The sequence below is a fragment of the Malurus melanocephalus genome, unplaced genomic scaffold (assembly GCF_030028575.1).
Source record: "Malurus melanocephalus ecotype Western Australia unplaced genomic scaffold, MMel_1.1 scaffold_1048, whole genome shotgun sequence".
Classification (NCBI taxonomy): Eukaryota; Metazoa; Chordata; class Aves; order Passeriformes; family Maluridae; genus Malurus; species Malurus melanocephalus.
Window position 1 is genome coordinate 5,087 of NW_026624280.1, and position 24,511 is coordinate 29,597.

General features: G+C 44.4%; 1 protein-coding gene across 1 annotated transcript in view; it reads left to right on the forward strand.

The window, feature by feature from the left end:
• Positions 1-1,881: 1,881 nt before the first annotated feature.
• Positions 1,882-24,511, forward strand: part of LOC130586060 (kinesin-like protein KIF13B) — a 99,439-nt gene continuing 76,809 nt past the window's right edge. The window contains exons 1-2 of the mRNA XM_057386769.1: positions 1,882-1,996; positions 13,190-13,283. Of these exons, the coding sequence (XP_057242752.1) occupies positions 1,942-1,996; positions 13,190-13,283 (149 nt within the window). The 5' untranslated portion in view covers positions 1,882-1,941. The remainder of the gene's footprint in view (positions 1,997-13,189; positions 13,284-24,511) is intronic.

Here is a 24,511-nt window from a genome sequence, read left to right on the forward strand (position 1 = left end):
TTTTTAGGTCCAAGGCATTTCCCAGCCCTTCTGCTCACTTGGGATGCTCTTAGGAACACGGATATTAATCCCAGTGTGACTCAAATGCCAACTTAATATTTGTTTCTTCTGTGCTTTGACAAAATAGTCTTCAGGTCAGACAGGCATGAAATGATAAATATTGAGTGCAGTTCTGCCGGGCAAAAAGTGCCACCTGCCAAAATCTTATCTCAAAACCACTTGGAAGTGTTTTATTTATTTATTTCTGTCACAAAACCTCATTTAATGGTGGAAGGCCAAAGGATTACAATTTTGAATCTGGGATTTTCTCCTGTCCTTGCTGAAATCTGCCCTTTCAAAGTAACATTGAGAGAATCCTTCTTGTGAACTGAAATAGCAGCTGCAAGGTTTTTCAACCATGACCATTTAAATGAGGTTTTGGGGTTTGTTTTTTTTTTTTTTTTTTTCTTTACGGTTTCATTCTCAGTTTCTGGAATCGGTTGAGGGCTCTGGTGAGGATAAAGTGTCCAAGGCCAGGCTGGACGGGGCTTGTAGGACTCTGGGACAGTGGAAGGTGTCCCTGCCCATAGCAGAAGTTGTAACAAGGTGAACTTTAAGGTCCCTTCCAACCTAAACCAATCCATGATTCTGTGATCTTTAATGATATTTGATATATAAATTGATTTCTAATGGACAGAAACCCCACAAGACACAGACTAAATCCCAGGGTGAGGTGTGAACTCCCGGTGCTGATGCCATTGTCTGCTCAACATGGAATGTTGAGATATTTCTCAATAGGAGGGGACTGAGGGGTGATGGGCTTCTCTTTCAACCACCCAGGGGTGGAGTGGCAGGGTTTGGGGTAACCCTGAGYCCCCTCCACTCTGTAAATGCCATTTTGGCTGCACCCCCTCATGAATCCCTCTGTTCTGAAGGAACACACATCCAAACATGAACACCTGGGTCCCTCACTTCAATATGGATACTGAGGGGCTGAAGTGAGTCCAGGGAAGGGAATGGAGCTGGGGAAGGGGCTGGAGCACCAGRAGAGRCTGAGGGAGCTGGGAAAGGGGCTCAGCCTGGAGAAAAGGGGGATCAGGGGGGACCTTGTGGCTCTGCACAACTCCCTGACAGGAGGGRRCAGCCGGGGGGTCGGGATTTCTCCCAGGGAACAGGGACAKGACAAGGGGAYRTAGCATTAACCTGCACCACRGAAGATTTRGGTTGGACATTTTATTAGGARGAATTTCTTCACAGAAGGGKTGATGCCCACRAAGKTSCACCTGACCTGAGGAAGAGTTTCTTTACTGTGTGGTGATCGAGCACTGGAACYGTTTGACCAGAGAAKGTGTGGAGTCKCCCTCACTGGAGATATTCCAGAACGGTCTGGGMACAATCCTGTGCCCTGTGCTCTAAGATGATCCTGCTTGATTAGGGGTTTGGACCACATGACCCACTTTGGTCACTCCCAAAATTACAAATTCTGTGATTCTGTGCTCTGATATTGGAAGGGCTGCCCAGGGAGSTTTGCASTCCCCACCCCTGGAGGTGTCTGAAGAACACCTGGAGGCGGCACTCGGTGCTCTGCTCTGGTGACAAGGTGGTGCTCGGCCACAGTTTGAACTCGGTGATCCCGGAAATCTTTTCCACACTAATTAATTCCGTGATTCAGCGAGTCCTCGTCCCTCCCAGGCCGGGGACAGCGAGCAGGACTGCAACTCCCAACACGCACCGCGGCGGCGCGCCGGGAGCGGAGGGGGCGTGGCGCGGGCGGTGCACGCTGGGAATTGCAGTCCAGCCGCCATTGGCCCGGCGCGGCGCGCTGCACGCTGGGAGTTGYAGTCCGGCCGCCATTGGCCCGGCRCGGCACCTCCCTCACSGGCGCTCCGCCCCGCTCCGGCTCTCCCTCGGCAGACGGAAGCCGGGCAGGGACGAGGGAGCCGGGAAGGCTGGAGCGGCACGATGGGGGACTCCAAAGTGAAGGTGGCGGTGCGTGTCCGCCCCATGAACCGGCGAGGTGAGACCCCTTACCCCCTCCCTGGCATCCCCCTCAGCTGTCCTTCCCGGGAGCGGCGCGGCTCGGGGGTGCCGGTCCTTGGGGACAGGTGTCCGTGGGGACAGGTGTGCCCGAGGTGTGATCGGTGYGTGTCCTTATGTGTTTATTTATCACAGATAAACCCAGCCTGGCTCGGCACAGGCGGGGCCGCGCCCGCAGCCGCGCTGTGCTCACCCCCTTCTCTCCCGATATTCCTTTTCCCAAACCTGTGCGGTTTTATGGCTTTATTTTGCCTTGCCCGCTCCCCCGGGGAACAGCCCTCTCCGCACCTCTTGCACCTGCTTTCCAGCCGGTTCCTGCTGGCAGAGCGCTTCCTTCTTCCTGCTTTGCGGTTTTGGGGGAAAATGCCTCTTTTTCTGTGTTTTACTCTGTGCTAATTCACTCTGCTGTTCTCCGACCCCAATTTCTACCCCTCGGTGCTCGAGTGGGACGCTGTTAACCAGATGACAGCGCCACAAGGATAAAAACAAGCAAGAAATTACAGAAGAGGAAGTGAGAATTGACAAGAGAATTTTTTATTGTTGTTTTTGGGTTGTTGTTTTTTTTTTTCCCCTCAACGAAACTTGCCTAAGGGTTATGTTAATCAGACCGTGGTCTGGGCAGCTGTTTAAATGTTTATTACTTGTCTTAATTAGAAAAACTTGCTCTGGATGATGAGGAAGCGAGTATGAAAAGGCAGCTTCAGCCAAGGAAGGGAAGGTGAAGAAGGCAGAAATCCAAGAAATGTGCAGGGTGATTTTTTTTTTTTAAATCCCACATTCTCACAGGAGTATGCCAATAATTCCTTTTGGGGRAAAAGAATTCAGGGAAGTCAGTTTAATAGTTGAAGCAACAAAAGGAGGGAGAGGAGAAGCCCTTTATCTGACATATTGTAACTTTTTAACTTCTTTCTGTAAAAAATGAGAAAAAAAGGTTATAATATTGAATGCAGTGATTCTGCACGTTGTAAAATGTCAGCAGGGGAATGTTCAGTGAGTTYGCAAGAGCTCCTGAGTCCAGAACAGGCAATGGAGTTGATATTTTTACCGTCTGGTGGTTTAGGGAAATTGAGGATATTTTGACTAAAAGCTGCATTTTGTGCCAGCTCTTCAAACTGAGGAGGGTGTAATTCATCCTTCCAGAGAATTGCTCGGAGGAGATGGAGTGAGGGTGTGGAGGAGCTGAGAGGTGGTGCCTGGTGTGGGTGACAAATTTGGGCTTTCCTCTTGCTCATGTCCCTTTCCTGACATCGATCATTTCCTTGGCTGGCTCMCAGATGTCTCCTGACTGCTCGGTGCTCCTCACCCCCGGGATCAGACAATAATTCAGATTGGAAGGGACCTCTGGAGCACGTCAGGTCGGATGAGGTTGCACAGGGCTTTGCTCAGTGAAGTTTTCACTCTCCAAGGGTGACTAATGCACCTCTCCCTCCCACATTTATCCTACATCTGTTCAGCCCTGAGTTTGTCCATGTGTCMTTTCCAGCCAGGGACTGAGTTCTGCAGGAAATACATCTGGGAAGAAGTGGAGGAAGWAAAGGAATCCAAAAGAAATCTAGATTATATCTTGTTATTCACTTTCATAGAATATCCTGAGTTGGAAGGGAYCCACTTCTGYCTSTCTTTTATTCTTTTATTATTAAGTATAAACTGAAAAATGTCATGGAGAGGATGACTCCTGTCAGGAGGCTCATCCAGGAGTTTGAGTATCATTCCTTGATGATTCCTTGATGAGAGAAGGATTGGCAGTTCACAGCTATTAAACATCCTGTTATTTGTGAATGACACCTAAATCCATTTAAGTCTAGCCTAAAAGATCTATCTCCTTTTATCCCTCAAACAAAATATCCTGGAATTGGTGGGGTTTTTTTTCCCCAGCAGATTATTTGTCACAGTCCAGATATTTTGGTGAGGTCTTAACAACTGACACCTCCCTGTGGTATTTCTGATGTACCCAGAATTCACAGAAACAAACAGTGCTACCAAGGCTACTGTTTTTCTTAACTATTTAATGTTAAATTTAGGAATTTGTGCAGCCGATTTTCTGAAGAGTCATCCATTTGTAAAAMTTCTGTGGCCTTGGTGTTTTTATTAGGCTTTGAAGCAGCTTTCCTGGAAGCTCTTTCATACCCGTTTTATTCTGAGCAGCATTTGTGTGGAGTTCTGGGGCTTTGGACCTGAAGCAAGTATTTGTTTTCTTCAGGATCACRAGTAATGTTCTTTCCTTCCCCCTGCACCGAAGGGCTTAACATTACAAACCTGTCAGATGGCTGAGCCCGTGGAAAGTTAAGCTTTGAAATGTTCTCAGTGTTTGCTTGTGGTKCTGGTGGTTGTCTTGGGTGTTTGAGTTATGAATTTCTTAAGGCAAAGGTTTATTAGGTTAATAAACGTGGGGTGCCAAACTGTTASGAGTTTTTACAGCTCATAAAAGCATAATGGGTTCCCTGCCTGCACATGGAAGGGATTTGTGTATCCTATAGTTGGGTATTTATAGCACTCACATCTCAAGGTGTTTGGGTTGAGGGTCCTGCTTCATCTCCATGCAGGGTAGTAATCCATAAACTCAGTKCATAGCACTCATTTTTAGTGAGGGCAACCATTTATGATTGTTCTTGGGTTTAGGATTTTTATTTTGCATCCAGTTTTCTTTATTTTGCGTCTTGCTTCCAATCAGACCTCAATCCTACAAATTCTGCATGAAGCTTTGCTTATTTTTATAAAAATGCCATTGTGTCCACGTGTTTGCTTTGCCACGTCTGGAGCTGGAGGCTCTGCTGGGTGGCAACAGAGGCGTCTCTTTTTACATCCTCYCTGCTTTGCAAAGTGGGATCTCGATTGACAGGCTTTTATGAATTAAATAATTCAGTACTGTTTTGTTAGATAAGATTCCCGGTCTCTTATTTTCTTGGCTCTGTAATTGAGTAAAGTATTTCCTAGTGCACTGTGTTATTCAAATGGGACTCTGATAACCATCAGGAAGTTCTTTTGCTGTTTTATTTAAGAGTTGTGGTGGATTTCCTTTTATGAGTGTCGTGTTGGATTTCTCTTAGCAGATACTCATTATATTTCAGATAAATGCAAATCTCAGGCCATACCATGAAGCAAAGCAAGTGACARCTGAAGGCTTTTTAATTAAGATTTTTCTGACTGAATGCTTTGTTTTCAGGTGATGTTTGGGTACAAGCAGTACATAAACATATTTAAGTGGTTGTGTTTCCTTGTGCTTTTCAATCAGTTCAGTGTAGTGTTAATTAAAGCTGATAAAAGTTGTTCATGATTTATGCTCAAGGATATGGCTGGTGAYACTTAATCCAGTCCAAGCTGCTACTTCTCACTTGGGTCGATACTTTCTGAACAAGAAAGGCAGGAAAACAACTGCCAGTGTTCTGGCAGTGATGCTGGATTAAACTGGGCTAGGACTGTAATGTAAAACCCACAGCTCCAGTTTAAATATCTGGATTAAACTGCTCCAGGATTGTAGTGGAAGACCTCCAGCTCCAGTTTAAATATCTGGATTAAACTGGGCTAGGGTTGTAATGTAAAATCCACAGCTCCAGTTTAAATCCAGATTGCCTGTAAATCCACATTCAGGTATCTGTTGATATGTTGATACATATTTTTATCCAGACTRTCAGTGTTCAAACAGGGATTTTCTCATATTTTGATTATGAAGGTTCTGTTTCCAGTGCTTGTGAGGAAGGAATTTGCTTCTCTCTCAGAAGTGCAAGCTTCTGCTCTCTGTGTCAGGTGATAATATTATGTCCTCCTACTCTTTTTGGAAGAGGTTTCATTTCCAGCCACTTGCAATGTTTTTGGGGTTTGAGGTGAGGAGGTGGGGGTTGTTCCASTGCTTTCATTTGTTTGTTTTCCCGTGGAGATTACAACAGAGACAATTTATCTATAAACTGGAATTTTGTGCAAGTGGGTTTATAAGATTAATTATGGCATTAGAGGGAGGGAGATGGCACCTGCTGTATCCTGATGGAATGTGCAAACCACAAGGCTTTTCTTCACCATTATCCATGTCCTACAAAAGTGCCTGGAGTTGGGAATATTTCCTGGTGATGCTTGATAAACTATAAAATAATGCTTGGGCTATGAGCAGGATTAACCAGATGGGGAAAGAATGCAGAGTTAATGTTTCATTTTCTGGGGCAATTGTATTTTAAGAGCTCTTAAGGTACTCCAGCCTTACTCCCCGCAGCCAGAAACTCCCWATCATCCCACGTGGATGCCACTGAGGCAATTTTAGTTCTAATTACATCTTCCCAGCTCCGAGTGCAGGGCGAGGTTACCTTGCTGCTCTGGTTTCGGGCTCCTCCTGAAGATCAGATCCACTTGGAATAACTTTGCCTGGGCTTTTGGGGTGCTTGGTGGCAGAGCAGCCTCTTGCATTTCATCCCCGTTAATCTGCAGAGTGTTGAGCATCCTCAGAGCTCTGGGGAACAGCAGAGCTCCCTGCACTTATTTTCATTTATTTATTTATTTATTTATTTATTTATTTATTTATTTATTTATTTTCTCAGTGCCCACGAGCCCAGGGGTGTTTGCAGCACCAAGGCTGGCTGTGACAAAGTTTCTTGTCCAGACACTCACTGAAGCTGTCTGGGGAACTCTTTCCTTGCAGAAAATGAGGCAACAGAGGATAGAACACATTTTTTAGCATTCGGACAACATGGAATCAACGTGAGAGGCCACCTCGCCTGTTCCATGTGCTCATGAGTTTGAGTTGATTTCCACTTTCCTGTTCCATGTCCTCATAAGTTTGAGTTGATTTCCACCCCATGGACCAGCTCTGCCAGCATTGTGTGTCCTTCCAGATGCACTCATGCATATTTAATGATCTTTAATTGCCACAAACTGRAATTTTCATGACTTACATTTGCTCAGTTCATGTAACAGAGCAGCTCAAAAGATGYCTTCATGTTGGCAGATGTAAAGGATAAGCTGAATTATTGTATTTTTGTCAGAATTTATCATCACAAAGTCTTATCAAGTCCCTAAAAGTGCTTTTACACTCCTTTTTCTCTAAAAGCCCTTAGCATTATCATGTAGATRGAAGTTATTTTCATATTTGCTTGTCTCCTCAGTTGGTTTTTCCTTTATTTGTGTTGGCTCCTACATAGCAAAGGGCAAAGAGAAAAGTCACTCTTGGGAAACAAATATTGGCAGGGAAAGTTGAGGACTTGTTGTCTCTGAACTCAATTTCACATTTCTTTTTCAAACAAAAAAAAAAACAGAGAACCCCAAACAGCCTCTCATTTTTTTTTAGTTGGCATTTAATTAATTTGTGTAATAAACAAGTATTTTTAAGTTACTGTTTAGACATTTCTTAGTTATTGCCATCTGCTTTTCCAAACCAAGAAAGGTATGAGAACCCAACTGTAATTTCTTACCCAACGCAACTTGACTGCTCAGGCCACRACATTCCAGGTCTGACCTCCAAGGGAATGTTAATCTCCTGAAAATCTACTGGCAATTTAAAATATAAAATTTCTATCGCTGTCCTTACAGGAGATTATTTGAGCTTTTGTATTCGGGGCCAATTTTGGCTTATGAGCTTAGCAGAGGCACTTTAAACCTTTCACATTTTATTTGTTATACTTCAGYTGGCTTTTCCAGCTTTTGTGAAGCTCTGCAAGGCCAATTGTTGTGGTTCCCAGGGACTCCAGAGCTTGAGGTCCATCTCCAAAGGGTCCTGGGGTGGCACTGAAGGTCCAACTGCCCTAAATCTGGCGGTGGGACCGGGTGGAATCTGTCCCAACTTTTATTGGAACTGTGTTACAGCATCAGGTTTGTGTCTCTGTTCTGGTGGGGTCAAATGGTCTTTGGAAAGGGCTGAAATAGTGTCAGCTTTCATAAACTAATTTCTTCAACTGAGATCTAATGGGAAAAAATGGAAATAAAAGCTCTTGATTAATTGGGGAGCTTAATTGTTAGAATCATGGAATGGTTTGGGTTGCAAGGGACTTTAAAGGAAATCCCATTCCAACCCCTGCCATGGGCAGGGACACCTTCCCCTATCCCAGGGTGCTCCAAGCCCCRTCCAGCCTGGCCTTGGACACTCCCAGAGACCCAAGGGCAGCCACAGCTTCTCTGGGAATTCTGTGCCAGGGCCTCCCCACCCTCCCAGGGAACAATTCCTTCCAATATCCCATCCATCCCTGCCCTCTCAGTTTGAAGCCATTCCCTGTGTCCTGTCCCTCCATCCCTTGTCCCCAATCCCTCTCCAGCTCTCCTGGAGCCCCTTTAGGTTCTGGAGGGGGCATAAAATGTGAAAAAAACAGAGAATGTAAAGATGAATCTATGGAGGGTCACAATTTGTAACAGACCCTTCATCTACCCTAGCTGTGGGACTAAAAGCCTTTAGGATGCCATGAATTTAAAACCCTGCAGACCTCTTTATTCACTATATCATTGTTAATTTTAAATTCTTTCAAGCTGCCCTGCAAGAGCCATCTCTTAGGATCATTTTGTTTGGATCTGAAATGCAGTGAATGTAAAGTGGGCTGGTTTTTGGGGTTGTGGCTGAGGAAGCTGCAGTGTCACCACGTGGCAGTTCAGGTGGTTTTGTTGTGCCACCCAAGGCCACGGGTTTGTTCCACATCTCACATTATCCGACCTCTGCTGTCAGGAGCTGCAGCCAATCCGTGGAAAGAGTTCCTCACCTGATCAGCAAAGGCAGAAATCTCCCAGAGGTGAAAACACCCAACATTTTCCAAAATACTTCTCTCCCCTTCCCCCAGGATTCACACAGGCTCCTCATCTTTGCCCCAAACCTGATCAGTACCATTTCAAGTGGCACCTTTGCCAGTGTTTCCTAACTCTGTTGTGGAAAATCTGCTGGGATGAGTTTATGATTGCCAGGCACGTGACTGTTCTTACAGAGGGATCAGAAATTCCTACCTGTGGTGAGAACAGASCAGTGCCTGCTCAATTCACCATTCCTTGCAGTGCTGGGCTGCTCCTGGGTTTGCTTTTCCAGCTTTCTCTTGCTTGCTGACTTTTCCACCCTGTTTGAACCGTGTTGAATTTCTCAGTGAAAAAGCCYAAAGCATACATGGGGAATAGAGTTATTTTTACAACACCCACAAGGATTTTATCAAAGGTGTAATAGCAATTCGGGATTTACACAAGTGTGGTTCCAGCTGAGCTCTACACTGAATCCCAGTTTTAGAAAAGCTGTCGTGAGGAGTGAAAAATCAAGGGAAAGGGGAAGGAGAGAAGCTTCCTTCAACCCCCACTTTCCAGTTTCACAAGTAAAATAAAAACTCACCCAAAGAACTCCCTGTGACACACAACACTTAAAAATTCTTCTTACACTCAGCCCAGCTTTGCTTAACACTTCCAGCAGCTGTGAAATGTAAATGTGGAGAAGTGACTCAGATACGTGTTACCCTTTTATTATGGATGTCACAGCTCTCTCATTCTGAAGCTGTGAAAGAGATTTTCATTCCCTGCAATAAATGGTTCTTGATGTTGAGAGCTGGGAGTTTTAACTCTTCAAAGAGCAATTAGCTGATTAGTTTCTTGATTTGGTGAAGCAAATGAGTAGTTGATTGTGTTTGCTCAGTAATGACTGGAGGTAGAAGCAGGTTAGCAATGATAATAGGTGAGATTTTGTTTGAGGTGCAAGATTTGGGATAAATCTCCAAGCTTTGACAGTGAGCTGCTTCTGTCATCTTTTAWTTTCATCTTTAATTTCTAAATTTYGTGCTGCTKGAAAAAACCACGCCTGAATAGCTGAAGAAAATAACACCAAACTTTGACAAGTGAGTCCTTCCTGCAGGATGAATTAACTGGGGTGTTTGGATGTGCATCCTTATGATTTTATCTTGCTGCATCCTCATTTTGCTCGTTGTTCAGGAGCAGCAAGTACCCAGCTCTGGGAGACACTGAAACCAGTAAAAGTAAGGGTGGAGTCCTGCTGTGATCATATCCAAAAGAGCAGGCAGATAATTGGGCTGTAAGGCCAACCTCCTTTAGTGATATTAAAAGCTTAATGAGGTGGAAATGATGATGATATAAGTTTCAGCAGTGGCTGATRTAAGATTCATGTCTCAGTGTACCGGAAGCATTAAAGAATTCAGAAATCTGTCAAGGAATGTAATGGAGCTAGAATTTGAAGAAAGTGAACGGTGTGCTGTTCAGACAGGATTTAAAGTGTTTCTCCAGCTGGAAGGAGAGCCAGCCATGTGAGCCTTTGGCCAAGGTAACTGGGATAAGCAGCCTTAAGGCTGTCTGGCTCCACACCCAGCTTAGAGGCTCAATATAACCGTTTCGTAGGGGTTTATTTCATGTGACACCATGAGCTGCTGGGACAAGGTCTCTTCCAGCTCCTCTCTCCCCTCTGCTCAGGTCTCCTCACCTGTTTGTGTGGCCCAGTGGGAATGGAGCTTTCTGTGAGGTCTGGGTACATCCATTTTCCATGCTGGGTGGGTTTCTGCTGTTAAAGTCATTTACAGATGRTATTCTGAGCATGGTAGTGGCAGAAGGTGAGCAGAAAGCTCAGGAAGGAAGGATTGGCACCTCCCTGGTGCTGGTTTGGCTCCCCACAGCTTCCAAAACCRTGCTGCACACCTTGGTAAGGGACTTGAACGTCACCTGAGCAATGGTGACAATCAGACAAGGTGCATTCCCCAGGACAAATTGGCTTGGAATCTTTTTTCCTGCGAGGATATTTGACTTTAAGGAAGTCTCTTCTCCCCTGTTGCTTTCTCAATGGCATTTCACAAAGAGGTTTAATGGTGAGGCTGAGCTCACCGGGCAGTCAGGGATGCAAAACCAACCATGGGCGTTCTCTCTCAAGAGCCACATTTAAAAAACTCGACAGAGGCCGTGCTGCTCGCAGACCTTATGCTTTGCATGAGGCAGGTAAAACCCTTCCTTCCCCAGGAGTTGGGAAAAGCAGGTCACTGCAGCACAGGGTGTTAATCACTAACCAGCCAGACCSAGATAAAGCATATCCTCGTCGGATACGGACGTACGACGAACATGGTTTCATCCAGGCGAGCATGCGTTGCATATTAATGATAGGTAAATTGGCTTTCAGGGTGTGGGGAGAAATTAAAATAAACACTGGCTGCTGGAACTCATCTGGCTCTTCCTCCTGCAGAAGCCGAGTTTAATAACAGAGGAGCAGTTCTGCTCAGGAGGATTTCAGTTTCATGTGACTGCCTGCTTTGGCCAGGGATCTCAAGCTTTGGCTTGCTTTGCTGCATGCCAGGTAGCAAAAGGCTGTAATGTTTCTTTCCAAAAATGTCCATGGAAGAAACGGAGAAATTATGTCATTATGTCATTTATCAGGAGTGTGAAGTCTGCAAGGTGCTGTGCAATAAAATCTCTGGTCTCTGCCTGAGAGATTTCCAGTCTGAGTTTATAAGGTGCCGTGAGGTGAAAGAGCAAGTACAGGTGACCGAGGAGGAAAGAGCAGAGATGAAGGAGGATGAGGATTATAATTAACATGATTAGACACAGGCGTATTTGGGTGATTCAGCTGAGGTGCTGAACCCTGAGTGGAGGTTACTCAGTGTAGCCCCTCATCAGCTCAGCGTGGGAGGGCGTGAGCAGGGTGTCATGGCCATGGGAATCGTGATTTTGGGTGTGAGCAGGGTGTTGTGGCCAGGGAAATTGTGGCTTTGGCTGTGAGCAGGGTGTTGTGGCCAGGGAAATTGTGGCTTTGGCTGTGAACAGGGTGTCATGGCTGTTGGAATTGTGATTTTTGGCTGTGAACAGGGTGTCATGGCCATGGGAATCGTGATTTTGGGTGTGAGCAGGGTGTTGTGGCCATTGGAATTGTGATTTTGGGTGTGAGCAGTATGTCGTGGCCATTGGAATTGTGAYTTTGGGCATGAWCAGGGTGTYRTGGCCATGGGAATGGGAGCCCTTTCCAGGGCCAGTGTCACCATGCAGGGACATGTTTGTGTCCAGSCCTTGTGTCCTGGGTATCTGTAGCAGTGATTTTGGCTGTGAGYRGGGTGTCATGGCCATGGGAATYGTRACTTTGGGWATGAGCAGGGTGTCATGGCCATCAGAATTGTGATTTTGGGTGTGAGCAGGGTGTTGTGGCTAGGGAAATTGTGGCTTTGGCTGTGAGCAGGATGTCATGGCCATCAGAATTGTGATTTTGGCTAAGAGCAGCGTGTCATGGCCATGGGAGTCAGCCCCTTAAAGCCCTTTCCAGGGACAGTGTCACCATGCAGGGACATGTTTGTTTCCAGGCCTTGTGTCCTGGGTGTCTGTAGACATGGTTTTTGGTGTGGGCAGGGTGTCATGGCCATGGAAATTGTGACTTTGGTCATGAACAGTGTGTCATGGCCATCAGAATTGTGATTTTTGGCTAAGAACAAGGTGTCGTGGCCATGGGAATCAGCCCTTGGGATCCCTTTCCAGGGCCAGTGTCACCAGTCAGGGACATACTTGTGTCAGAGCCCTGGTTCTGGGTGTCTGTAGCAGTGATTTTGGGTGCAGGCTGTGCTTTATCCCACCCCTAACTCTGTCTCTGGGTGGATGCCTTGGACTSCTGTCAGTGCTATCTGAAACTTTTATTTTGCTTTCAGCTGAGAATTCTCACACCCTCCAAACATCCTCGTTACTCATCATCCACATCCCGCTGCTCACTGTCACTTGGGAGAGCTGGAACTTCCCAGGAGCCTGTGGGGGGAAGGACAAGCCTTTTTCTACATGCTTGCACCTAAATTATTTTTGATGGGACTCGGAATTTCTGCGAGCAGGTGCCCGGGGACTGACAGCTGGCACCGGATCACAGCGGTGGCCGGGCAAAATGTGCTGCAGATGGCAGGGGCAGCTTTCCCTTCGAGCCTGGGAGGCATTGAGGGAGCCATAAGAAGAGCTGTCAAAGTGGTCCCGAGCCTAAATGGTTCTTTTCCTCCCCTGCAGAAGAAATTTCATCCTGCCCTTGTCGATGCTGATTGTCCTCCGGTGAAACCCAAGTGCTCTTTCTCGTTTTGAAAAGAGTGCTGGCTTTAATGCTGGACTGGATCCATCCCGTCAGAATATCCCTAGAAGTGGAATTTGGCAATAGTCCTGTTTCTATTCTCTGGCTGATGGGTGGCTGTCAGCCTGCATGAATAAATTTGGTGTCTGGAGGAAGTAATGGTGTGTATAATCCCAGTGCTTTAGGAGCAGCACTTGACACTCTCTCATTTCTTTCTAGAGCTTGATCTGCATACAAAATGCGTGGTGGATGTGGATGCAAACAAGGTTATTCTTCACCCTGTAAACACCAACCTTTCAAAAGGAGATGCCAGGTAAGGTTTTTGAAATGGGAAGGTCAGGTTGCATAAATTAAATATGAGGCTGACAGCTAGGAAATATAGGCTTGATTGCCTTGATAGAAAGCTTTTAGTTAAAAAATTATATATTCTTTCCTCAGTCTAATTGCCTCATCCATAAAATAAGGRTGATTTTTACCATGCTGGGAAGTTGCTTTGAAAACCTTGTGTATTTTTTTCTTGCTCTCAACAGTATATTGGTGGTTAATGGATCCATGAACATTCTTTTTTTTTTTTTTCTCACGTGCTGCTATGGGACAGGAGAAATTTAAATCTGCAAAACAATTTGAGCGGAGCACAGTTTCTCATGTTGGAATGAAATACATTTTCACAGTCGTTTTCATATAATGGGTCATGGTATATGAAGGGGAATGGGAACATTCTGGAGAGATGAAGCTGTAGGAATTTCTTGACAGTGGGGCATTCCATGCATCAAAAATCCGTGGAGGGGTGGCTGAGGGTAGGAAATACCAATTTGAGTCGGAACTGGTATTAACCTCTTAAATTACTGTGAAACTGAAAAGTCATGGAATGAGTGATGAGAGTTAAGCTTGTGACTGTTTAATTTATTGCTCGGTGCAAAGGGAGGAAATGAAAATGCATGAAACAAAATAATGGGCACAGAAAAAGGCAAAACCTGTTGCTGGGTATCTGCAGTCAATCATGTTTTCTGGGGGGGGAAGGAAGAGGTCTTAAGGGCAACAGAAAGGAGAAAAATTCTGTAAAACACAACGACAGAAGAGTTTTGTTTAAATTTTCATGTGAAGCTGAGCTGTGTGTCAGGGGTCAGTATTCATTAACTGATCTCTGATGATTTAAACTCCTCAAACCCAAGTGGCAGTAAATGCACAAGCGAAGAGATCAGGTGCAATATTTACCTTGTGTCGTCATTAACTAAAAAATTAATTACAGAAAAAATTATTTATTACGAATTTATTATTTATTACAGGCACCGGAACTTTAATAAAGTTCCTGAAAACCAAACAGGCTGTGTGTGGGGGGTGTTTTTGTCTAGATCAATATCCTCCTCCTCCAGGAACATGTGCATTGTTCAGCTGCCAAAACCCTGTGTTGATTTGAGCCTCTAAAACTGCAAAAAACAGCCAGAAATTGAGATTCTCAGAAGCCGAGGCAGCCGCAGGTGGATTAAAAAAGTTCCACGTAGTTTCTGTAAAACACAGCAATGAAATGYGTGGTTTAGAGTCCCTGATATGTGTTTAAAATGTTCATGGGGCAGCCACCCATGATGGCATTGCCTTGGCTGTCTTGGCAGTGGCTCCGGTCCCGGCCAAAGTGGCGAGCTCAGTGTGAGAATCCAGCTCTGGAGTGAAGAATGCTTCATTTGCATCCTCACAAACAGCCCTTGCTAATCCAGGCAGGAAGCTCAGGGCATTTAGATGGGCTGGTTTCACAGAAAAGGGGAAAGTGGAGGCCAGCAAAGTGTGCTGAGGATTTTCCTGCGAGATCCCAAAAGCGCAGCTGGAGTGGTGAGGGTTTGGAGCAGGGTCCTTGTGGGACAGGTGACACCCTTGAGGGGCTKCTCCTGAATTTTCTTGGCTTCTGCAGCTCCATCAGAGGGACCTGAAATGTCAGCTCAAGGGAAAGGTTTGTCTAAGCTGCAGTTTTTCCAAATCTGGGGTTTCATTTATCCTCAGTTTCTGCTTTCATTTCCAAATCCACCATCAAYTACTTTACCTCCTGTCACAAAATCAATTCCTTCCAATTTCACACCTTTCTGGTGTCTCCAGTGAGCTGAAGGAATTCTGGCAAACCTTTTAACCAAGCAGGGAAAAGAGAAGTGAATAATATTGTAAATACACAGTTTGGGTGCTCKCAAAGCAGGGCAGGTTTGGAAACCTCTGGAGCTTTGATGCATTTTTTGTTGAGATGCCAGGGTCAATTTAGGAACTGGGAAGAAAATTTTAGAAACAGAGCTCTGTGCTGTCACATCCCCACTTGTCATGACTCAGCCGTGCTCTGGCAGGGAGTGACATTTGGAAAAACAACCCATGACTTTTGGATTTATGCATTTTTTCCCCCAATTCCATCCTCTCTGGGAGAAACCAAGCCTGGGAAATGGGGAGACATAAATAAATTCCCCAACCTGAGATGTGTGGGGCCTGACTTGGATATGGCAAAATGTGTCCCTGTAATTGTCACTGAAATGTCCTCAGGTCTTCAGAAAAGTGCCTGTAGCTGTTTCAAATTTGGCATTAAAAATGAAGGCGTGTTTTGAAAATCTGGGTGATTTTCTGAGTTTTTACAAACTGAGTGTATTATTTACACATTTCTCTGGAGACTTGAGGATTAATAAGTGCAGGTAAAACACTTGACTGTAAAAAAAAGTCTCTTTTCCTGTGGCTGAAAAAATTCTGCTATTCTCCTGTTATTCCTTAACCAAGAAATGACCTTTYCTGAGCTGGAGGGAGGCAGCAGTTATTTTATTGAGCAATCCTTAGTGGTGGTGTGCAGGTTTCAGTAACTCGAGCAYGTACAAAAGATCAATTTTAAAATCCAGGGACTGACCTCCAGGCTGRGCAGGCTTTGCTATTAACCTTGAGGGGGGTGGGCTTGCTTGGGTGGTGCTTTCTTGTGTTAAAATTAAAATTACACCGTGTGGACAACGCTCACCCTTTTCTCTAAATTAATCGTGACAGAGCTCAGAGTTCTGTCACAAATTTCCCCAAATGACCTCTCGGAGATCAGAATCTCCCCTGAAGGATGTGAGAAGCTCCAGGGATTCTCTGGGGATGGATAATATCGTTGGCATGACTTGTCCCCCTCCTTTGTTTGCTTCCTGAGCTGTCTGCTCCCTCTCCTCTCCTCGGTGCAAAGGTCAAGGCTGGAGTTTCTTTATCAACTCAGGATTTACTCTGTGCTCAAAGATTGCTCACAGCATTCCGCGGCTGCTGAGAGAGAGGGTGTGAACTCATTGTGATTGAAGTGAATAGATAAATCCTGCAATGTTTATGGGAATTAATTTTTTGGAAAATCTCCAAATTGACTCTAATTACTCCAGGTTCCTTTATAGCCTTTTTTTTTTTTTCTTTCAACTCTCAATTTGCTTGTGGTGTAATTTTACATTTCCCAAACAAGACCTGTTAAAAAGATTTAATTTGTTTTTTTGACAGGCCAAACAAAGGAGGTTTACTCTGTCTTGCAGCCATAACTGTAATTGATGTGTAACTGATACGAGCTCAGAGATCAGTGGTGTATCAGTCTGGCACAACCCTGTGAATCAGCMATGGGCTCTGGAAAGCAAAACATTCATTAAATCTGCCCAGCAAACCACCTCTGAGCCTTTTTATCGAGAGAAAAAATGCTAAAAAATGAAACAAGTGCTGACTTCACTGTGCTTTTGTTGCAGTTTGTGGTTTCTAGCTGCTTTCCCTCTTGTTTTGCAGAACAGAGAGATTCCAAAGACTGGCCCAGGGTAAAAACTCTTCCAAGGACTGAGTGCAGCTAACTGGAGCTGACAAGTGTGTTAAACCAGGCTGGGTTTTCCCTTTTCAGCTATTGTAATGTCTTTATAATTAGTACTTTGTAGGAGATAATTCAGTAATTGAAGATCTTTATAAAGATCTGCTTTTAAGGTTTCTCTCTCTGGATTTAAACCAGAGAGACTGGTTTTTTACTTTTCCTAATTTTTTGCTCATCAACTCGTGGTGCTTAAACTCAGTTTGGATGTTTTTAAATTCTGGAAATTGAGAAGGGGTGTGTTGTTAATCTTAGACTGAAGGATTTTTGTAGCCTTGCAGCAGCTGAGCTCAGGGATTTCTGTTCTGATGAGGAACTGGGTGAAGCCCAAGTATATTTGACATATTTTTAGAAGGTTTTTCTGCCATTCCAGCGCCTGTTTTCTTTCTGAGACATGACAATCATGAAGAAGGTTGTGAGGAGATGACATGTGGAACAACCTGGGATGGTGGGAGGGGGTAGAATGGGATGGGTTTTAAGGTCATTCCAACCCAAACTACATTTCAAGTGGTTTTTAAATTGCTGATATAAGGGGGAGGATGAACTTCAGGCAGTGGCTGGGTTAAAATGAGCAGCCCAGCGTGTTAAAACTTTGTCTTGGGACTGAAGTTTTTTTCCTTTTTACGAACCTTTTAATCCTTTTGAAGAAGAAATGAAGATTAGGGCCAGTTCAGACAGAATCCTGGCAAAGATTGAGGTATTGAAAAAATGCTACCAGGAAACAAGTATTAGGGTCTTGAGGACTGAGCAGCATTAGCTGAGTTTTTTTGAAGGGTTAAACGCAAAGTGGAGGAATGGTAACAAACACACGTGATTTCAGATTTCAAAACAAACAGRTCGGTTGCTGAAATCTGGAATGGGGTGTTCTCACAAGCCCACACAAGCTCCCTGRGCTCTCTGAGAGCCAGGAATGCCGTGCTGCGGAGGCAGGAGCATGTGGAGAGGCAGGATTAGCTCCTTCTTGGCACAGCCTGAGCAGTTACACAATGCTGGGTCTGCCCAGAACAAGGTGAAGGCGCCTTTCACCTGCCCGGGGTGGGTGGGTGACTCCTGAGTGTAACTCCAGAACTCCTCTTCAAGCTCTAAAAACTGAAATTAAGTTGTGACTTAGCAGCTCTTGATGTGGGGAGGGTTACAAACCTCAAGCTCCCTCGATAATTAAGGGAAATGCTAATTTTAGTAATGAGGTGGTAAAACTGCGCAGAAATCAATTTATTTGTAAAAATTTTCCAACATTGGTTGGGGTAAATGTACATTGAGTGGAAGAACATTAATTACAAATTAAAAAATACCTCTGTAATGTGACAAAGCATAYACATCCCATATTTCAGTGAGCTGTGCAAAGAATATGTGTGGAATGATAGGCAAAAATCCCAGTTTTACAGAAAGGTTTGGTGAAAGCTGCACACATCATGATCCTGTTTATCTCTCTTCTTTATCCTTCAAGTTTTGGACRCTTGCATATATTTGCCTCACTCAGAGAGTCAAGATGCCTGGAGAGGAAATGCTRAGAGCATTATACAGGTGTTCTTATATATGTGCAGATATATATGAACTRGAGAAGCTGACTGGTGGGAGAAACCAGGAAAAAAATTGACTTTTAAAATTGAGTCACGTGCTGGAGCACGTTGGGGTTCAGACTTCACTTCTGCCTTAGGAAAGGACAGGCATGGTCAGGAAAGGACATCCATGGTCAAGAAAGGACATAAATGACCAGGGAAGAACATCCACGGTCAGAAAAGGACGGGTATGGTCAGGGAAGAACATGAATGACCAGGGAAGGACAGGCACGGTCAGGAAAAGGAGGCAAATGCACGAAGGCTTTGCTGTTTATGGAACTAATCTGCAGAACTCCACRCTCCCAAGAAAACAGGCAATTACTGGTAGATAGTGATGGCAAAATGCTGATGTTTTCTGGAGAATACCSCAGGATCCTGCCTGGTGTTATTAGGCAAGAACCACTTGGAGAGCTGCCCCATCCTGGGCATCTGTGTGCCCAGCTGTTCCTGGAGTCTCAGCTGTTGGACACCACCAGGGATGGAATATTGGGCTCACTGAGCCATTTGCATGCTGTGGTACGGCTGCTATTTGACAGCAAAGCAATTTAAAGGGAGAAATATGACTGTCTTCGAGGCTGGGTGAAAGCCAATTGCACTGCCTGGGCCTCTGCTTCTCCATTTCTTTCCTGGCACTGTGTTAATTCTGTCTAAACTGCTCGGGATGGGAACAATTCCAGTCTGAATGTGTGGAAGGGACACGCATTGCACTGAGCAGGAATGGCTCCCGTGGCTGAGTGGTGCATAAAACTCCAAGAATGCAATTTCTGGGTTAGATTTAGTTCAGCACTGTCATCCAGGGCACGGATTTGTGCAATGTTTTCATGTGCAGCAGTGTTCCAGGAAGCTGGGGGAGCAGGGAGTGTGTGTGTATTCCTGAGGCTGAGAGCTGACCTCCAAAAGAAAGGGAAGTCTGCCCCTTTCCACATCCAAACTGGTGTTTTGTGGGCACAGAACTGCTCACAGGAAGTCGATGTTTGCAAAAACAGCACCATGAGATTTTCCTGCACTGCCAGCTTGRCCTCTGGTGCATCTCTGTGCTCAGCTCTCACTTTAAGCCTGAGCTTGGTCTGTAAAATTGTAGTTTTTTGTGCTGGGTTTTGTTGCTCAGCTTACTGAGCAGCCTGAAGAAGTTAGAAGAGGAGGGAAAAATWAGCCTAATTTAAAATGGACAGAGTRATTTAAATAAGTAAATGAAATTATAGTGAAAACATTGTTTTTTCACCCTATTATCAGAATTTATTTTGTAGGCAGTGGTATTAAACCTGTATTAGAGGTGAATTTGTACTGGGGGAAGTTTAGCTTGATTTTAGGAATTGTTTCTTTGCTGGGAGGGTTTCAGGCATTGCAAGGGGCTGCCCAGGGAGGTGGGATTTTGAAATCCCYGCATTTCTGGGATGATTTAAAAGCCCTGTGGATGTGGCGCTTGGGGATGTGGGGCAGTGCTGGGAGAATGCTTGGACTTGATGATCTCAGAGGGCTTTTCCAACCTTAGATTCCATGATTCCATGTGCGTTAAGGACTCCATCCAGCTTCCTGTTACCTATTTCACTCAAAATTGTCTTCTGATATAAAAATTCTATGACTTTTCTGATGAGTTCCTGCAGTACCTAGAAATGACTTTGTTAAAGGTGTCCTGAAGCCAGCAGGAGTGGCTCCCAGGGTTCTGCCACTGCACCTTTGGCCACACAAGGGAGGAGTTAATTTGCACARGGAGGTGAAGGCTTGCCACATAAAATCCTTATCTTGTGTGAAATTGAGAAGTGGGAGTTCTGCCAGGACAGAAGGGGGTTCCAAGTTGTGCTTTTGAGGAAGTGTGTGCTACAACTCACGTGCTTTGACTGAAGCAAAAGCGAAAATCGAAGGCAGAAACCCTCCATTAATTTTTGTCATGGACAAAAAGTAAACAGAAATTTTGAGCTGTGCTTGTGTGTGTCAGTGTGCTTAAARTACCTGTAACCTCTTTTGTGTTGCTTAAGAAAATAAATGGTGGGAATTGTGTTAATGGTTTCTTTTATAGCTGATTCCCTTCAAGGTCRCACCTATTTATTTTTATGGCAAACACAGTCATAGCTAATTAGGATTATCTGTTATTTGTGAGCTCTGTGCCCATGTGGTGAGTGAGAACTGCTTTAAGGTGAGCCTGAAGTGAGAACTGGGTGGCCATGTCAATGCTGAGATCATCCTTGGCCCCCTCCCACTCCTTGGATGAACATCAGAGAAGCCTTCTTGATCTTGCTGCTCGTTTGACCAAGTTGGTGATAACCTGCTGCACTTCAGGGAAAGAACAAAGATGCAGAATTTTGATTCATCATTTGATCTGAAGGACAACTTCAACTTGAGCTTTATTGARTCCTGATAAATAAATAAATAAAGCACTCCTGTGTTTTTTCTCCTTAAAGCTTAAAACATTTATAAAGTACCTGCAGCCTTGATTCTTCACTAAATTGAAGGTTTTTAATAGACTGAAATCCAGCAGCAGGTTCTGGGGTACCCTTGGTGTTACTGACCTGCTTGCAGACAGCTTTTGAGTTGGTGGTGATCATTACTCAGCTTCCAGCCATTCAGGAAAACTCCTCTGGAGCTGGTTGGGGCTTTGTGCTGGGATTTCTCCAAGGAGTTGATTTCTGCTGCARATAAAGTCACCTGTAGTCCCTTCCCGTGGTGGTACCAGCAGTGAGAGCCAGTGCCCAGAGCTGGGTCGTTTTCTGGAAAAAAACCTCATCCCAACCAAGAAACAAAACCCAAACCCCTCTTGGTGCCTTGTTGAAGATATCAGAATGAAAGTGTTTAATTTGGAGTGGAACGGAGCTGGTATTGAACCATTTGTGACAATTTGGAGGGAATTTTGAGTCTCAACAGTTTTGGTTTTGAAACCCAAATCTGAATCTGAAGCTCTCAAGATCAGGTTGCTGAAGCTTTGAGGAGAGTGTGATGTGTTAATTGTTCTCCTGACATCTTAAATCTCACTGGTTTTATGCCCAACCAGTTTTGTTTTGRGGATGTTTGAGATGAAACTCCAAAATCTTGATCTCGGAATGATATGATAATGAGATCAGAAAAAGATGCAGGAGAACAGATTTCCCACCCTCCACCATGGCTGATTACCAATAACCAGGAGAACTTTGTGCTGCACAACTCTCCCTCTCTATTGCAGCCATTTTTGGGTTTTGTAGATGTGTCCCCTGAGATAATTTGAAATAAAATAATTGAACTGTTCAGGGTTGTTCTGTGGCAGGACAGGGTTTGATACTCTCCTGAGAAGGTGGATAAATACCTGATATTTTTAGTGATTATATGGTCAGCTGGAATACACAGGCAGATAATATCACATACAATCTTTAATTTTCTTAGGTTTTGGAAAATGGAATATGAAAACTGTCATTTCCTAAATTATTTACAGGCTTATTATGAAAAATAAATTAAAGAAGAAACTTCTTATTGAACTTAGGAAATTTGTACAAGTTTTTGGAGTTACTTGAGTTCATCACTTTGAGGTGATTTGTCTTTTTTTTTTTAGTTGTGATGGTGTTAATTTTAGGACAGCACTGTTGCACTTGATGCTACCTTGCCCTTAGGGAGTTTATTCTGATTTTGTCACCAGCTCTGTAAAGTCTGAAATAAAACTACTGAAAGCAGAGGAACGTATTTCTATGTGTGTTTGTTACGGTAAAATGGTAAAATTGCAATTGCTGTAGCATCTCAAGATTTTCTTCGATGTTCTTTTACCTATTTGAATTTCAGTAGATGGGGGAATACCTAACAGACCTGTTTGTTCTCCTTCTCCTTGAGGAGAAATCCACAATCAGCATCTCAGAGGTATTTCTGCTTTTTGTTTTCCATGAGCTTGATCTGCAGGAATGCAGCATCTGCTGCTCTCCTCTSGAATGGGCAGCACCCTTCCCTCTGCTGGGAATTCTTTTCCTTCCTGGAAAAAAGCTCTGGAAGTGTGGCTGTTGATGGCCTACTCCTGAAAGGAACATTAAATTTTGTGTTGTTGCAGTTTTGAAGTATCAAACTCTCTTCCCTTGRTTGTAATTTCAATTAAAATAAGTTKTGTCTTTATCCAYTGATTTTGCAGGACAAATCCTGAGGTTGTAAATTTGGCTGCTGTGGGGTGAGCATTGCATTCAGTGCTCTGGGAGGATGGRAAATAAAATAACATTTTAATTAGTGCTTTAAAGTTCCTGGCAGCCTTGATAAGGTTTGATAAGCACAGACTGTCTGACAGAACTAATTATCCCATTGGAGCTCTTCTGAGGGGAGAAGCAATCAGGGTAACAGTGATTTTTTGGGCTGGACTTGAGGGATATCAGGAGAGGATGGATGGATTTTAAGAGCAGTGGCTGCACCAGGGGATTTAAGTTTTGCCTCAGCTCTACCATATGCTCCTTATCTGAGTGTGGGCTGSACATTCCTCTCTTCCATTTCAAGCCTCAGAAATGAATCGAGCATTTTCCCCATTTTTTTGGTTGATATCTAGTCCAAAAAGCATTTTAGTGCATGGGAGGGTGGCTTTTTATTGTTTGAGTGGTGTGGTTTTTGGTTTGTTCTTCTTGTTATTGTTGTCATCTTGGGGTTTTTTGTRTTTGGGGTTTTTCTGGTATTTTTTTTTCCCAGCAAGCAGCTTCCTGTGCTGCTGTATAATTAATTAGGTCACATCGCTCAGTGGGACCAGAATTCAGGGCCTTTAAATTGTGGCAGTGACGTAAGGAAACCCTATATCTTAATGTGCATTGTCTGAGCTCCTTAGGCTCATCCATTACTCAGATTTTCAGCCTTTTGGGAAGCACAATGCCATTTTCTTCCTTTCTCCTCAGGGTTTGTAGGCTCCTGCCAGCGTTTTGTTCTGTCCTTCAGCAGCTGAAGCCTCGCTGTGCTGATCAGATAAATGAAATGAAGGAACAGGATATCCACCCCTCTTTATCTGAGTAGTCCTGCAGTGACCAGCACTTCCAGCTGTCTGGATTTTTTTCAAGCATTACTTGCATGTGTTTTTGATCTGAATTTATCTATAATTGGGAGCAAATATAATCACTCAAATCTTTTTTTTCCTAATAGGAATAACTGATCAAAATKTAGCTCTGATCGAATTGACAGACAGCAGGGTTAGATTGAAATTGGGAGTTAATTCTTCCCTRTGAGGATGGTGAGGCCCTGGCACAGAATTCCCRGAGAAGCTGTGGCTGCCCCTGGATCCCTGGAAGTGTCCAAGATGAGGTTGGACAGGGCTTGGAGCAAYCTGGGATAGTGGAAGGTATTGAGGTTGGAACTGGATGTGCTTTAAGGTCCTTCCCCACCCAAACCATTCTGGGATTCTATGGCAGTGACATTTTCCATTGTTTTATTATTCTGTCAAACCTTTTCCTGSTTTGAAAGCTCTTTTCTTCTTCTCTGAGCTCTTGCAATAGTGTTTGCAGCTAGCTTTGGTGTGACAGCCCACGTAATTCTGGTTTCTTCCTCCAAAATGCACCTAAAGATAATATCTTTCAGAGTTTGCAGCCGTGGCACCTCAGAAAGAGAGAATTACAATGTGCTCAGCAGAAACTTCAGAGGTGTGAAGAAAAAAAAAGTAAAAAGCTAAAGACAAAGCTTATGCAGATTTTGTGGTGGAGAACAGAGAAATAGGGATGGTTCTGAGAGGAAGCAATTTTCTGGTTGCTGAAGCCACATTTGCACCAGCTGAGGCTTCCAAGCATCTCTGCTGCCTCCAAGTTACTTTAAATACCTGCCCTGAGCAGCAGAGAATTGTGAAGCAACTTCATGCTGAAACCACCCGCCCCTGCTCTGCCGCAGCCTCTGCAAATCCTCTCTGCAGGGTTTGCACTCGTGGTTTTATCTCTCTCTGTCACCCCTGAGGTATCTCCCTGTGCTGCTGAGAGGTGAATTGAGTTGCAGGAGGAACTCTGGCAGGTTTTTCACAGCCTTCCCAGTGCGGGAATTGTGTGGGATTAGAGGAACCACAGCAGATTCACGCTGCACAGGAGTTCAGGTGATACAGAGCAAAGTCAGTTCTGTGTCCTGAGTAATGATGGCATCATGGGGACATTGGACATGGCTTTGGAATGGGGCACAGTYCTCCCTGACCCAATTTCTGCTGATAATTAATTAAGAATCTCATGATTAAGTGGTGAGGAGTTTTTCCTGTGAAGGTGGCACAAGGTGAAAGTG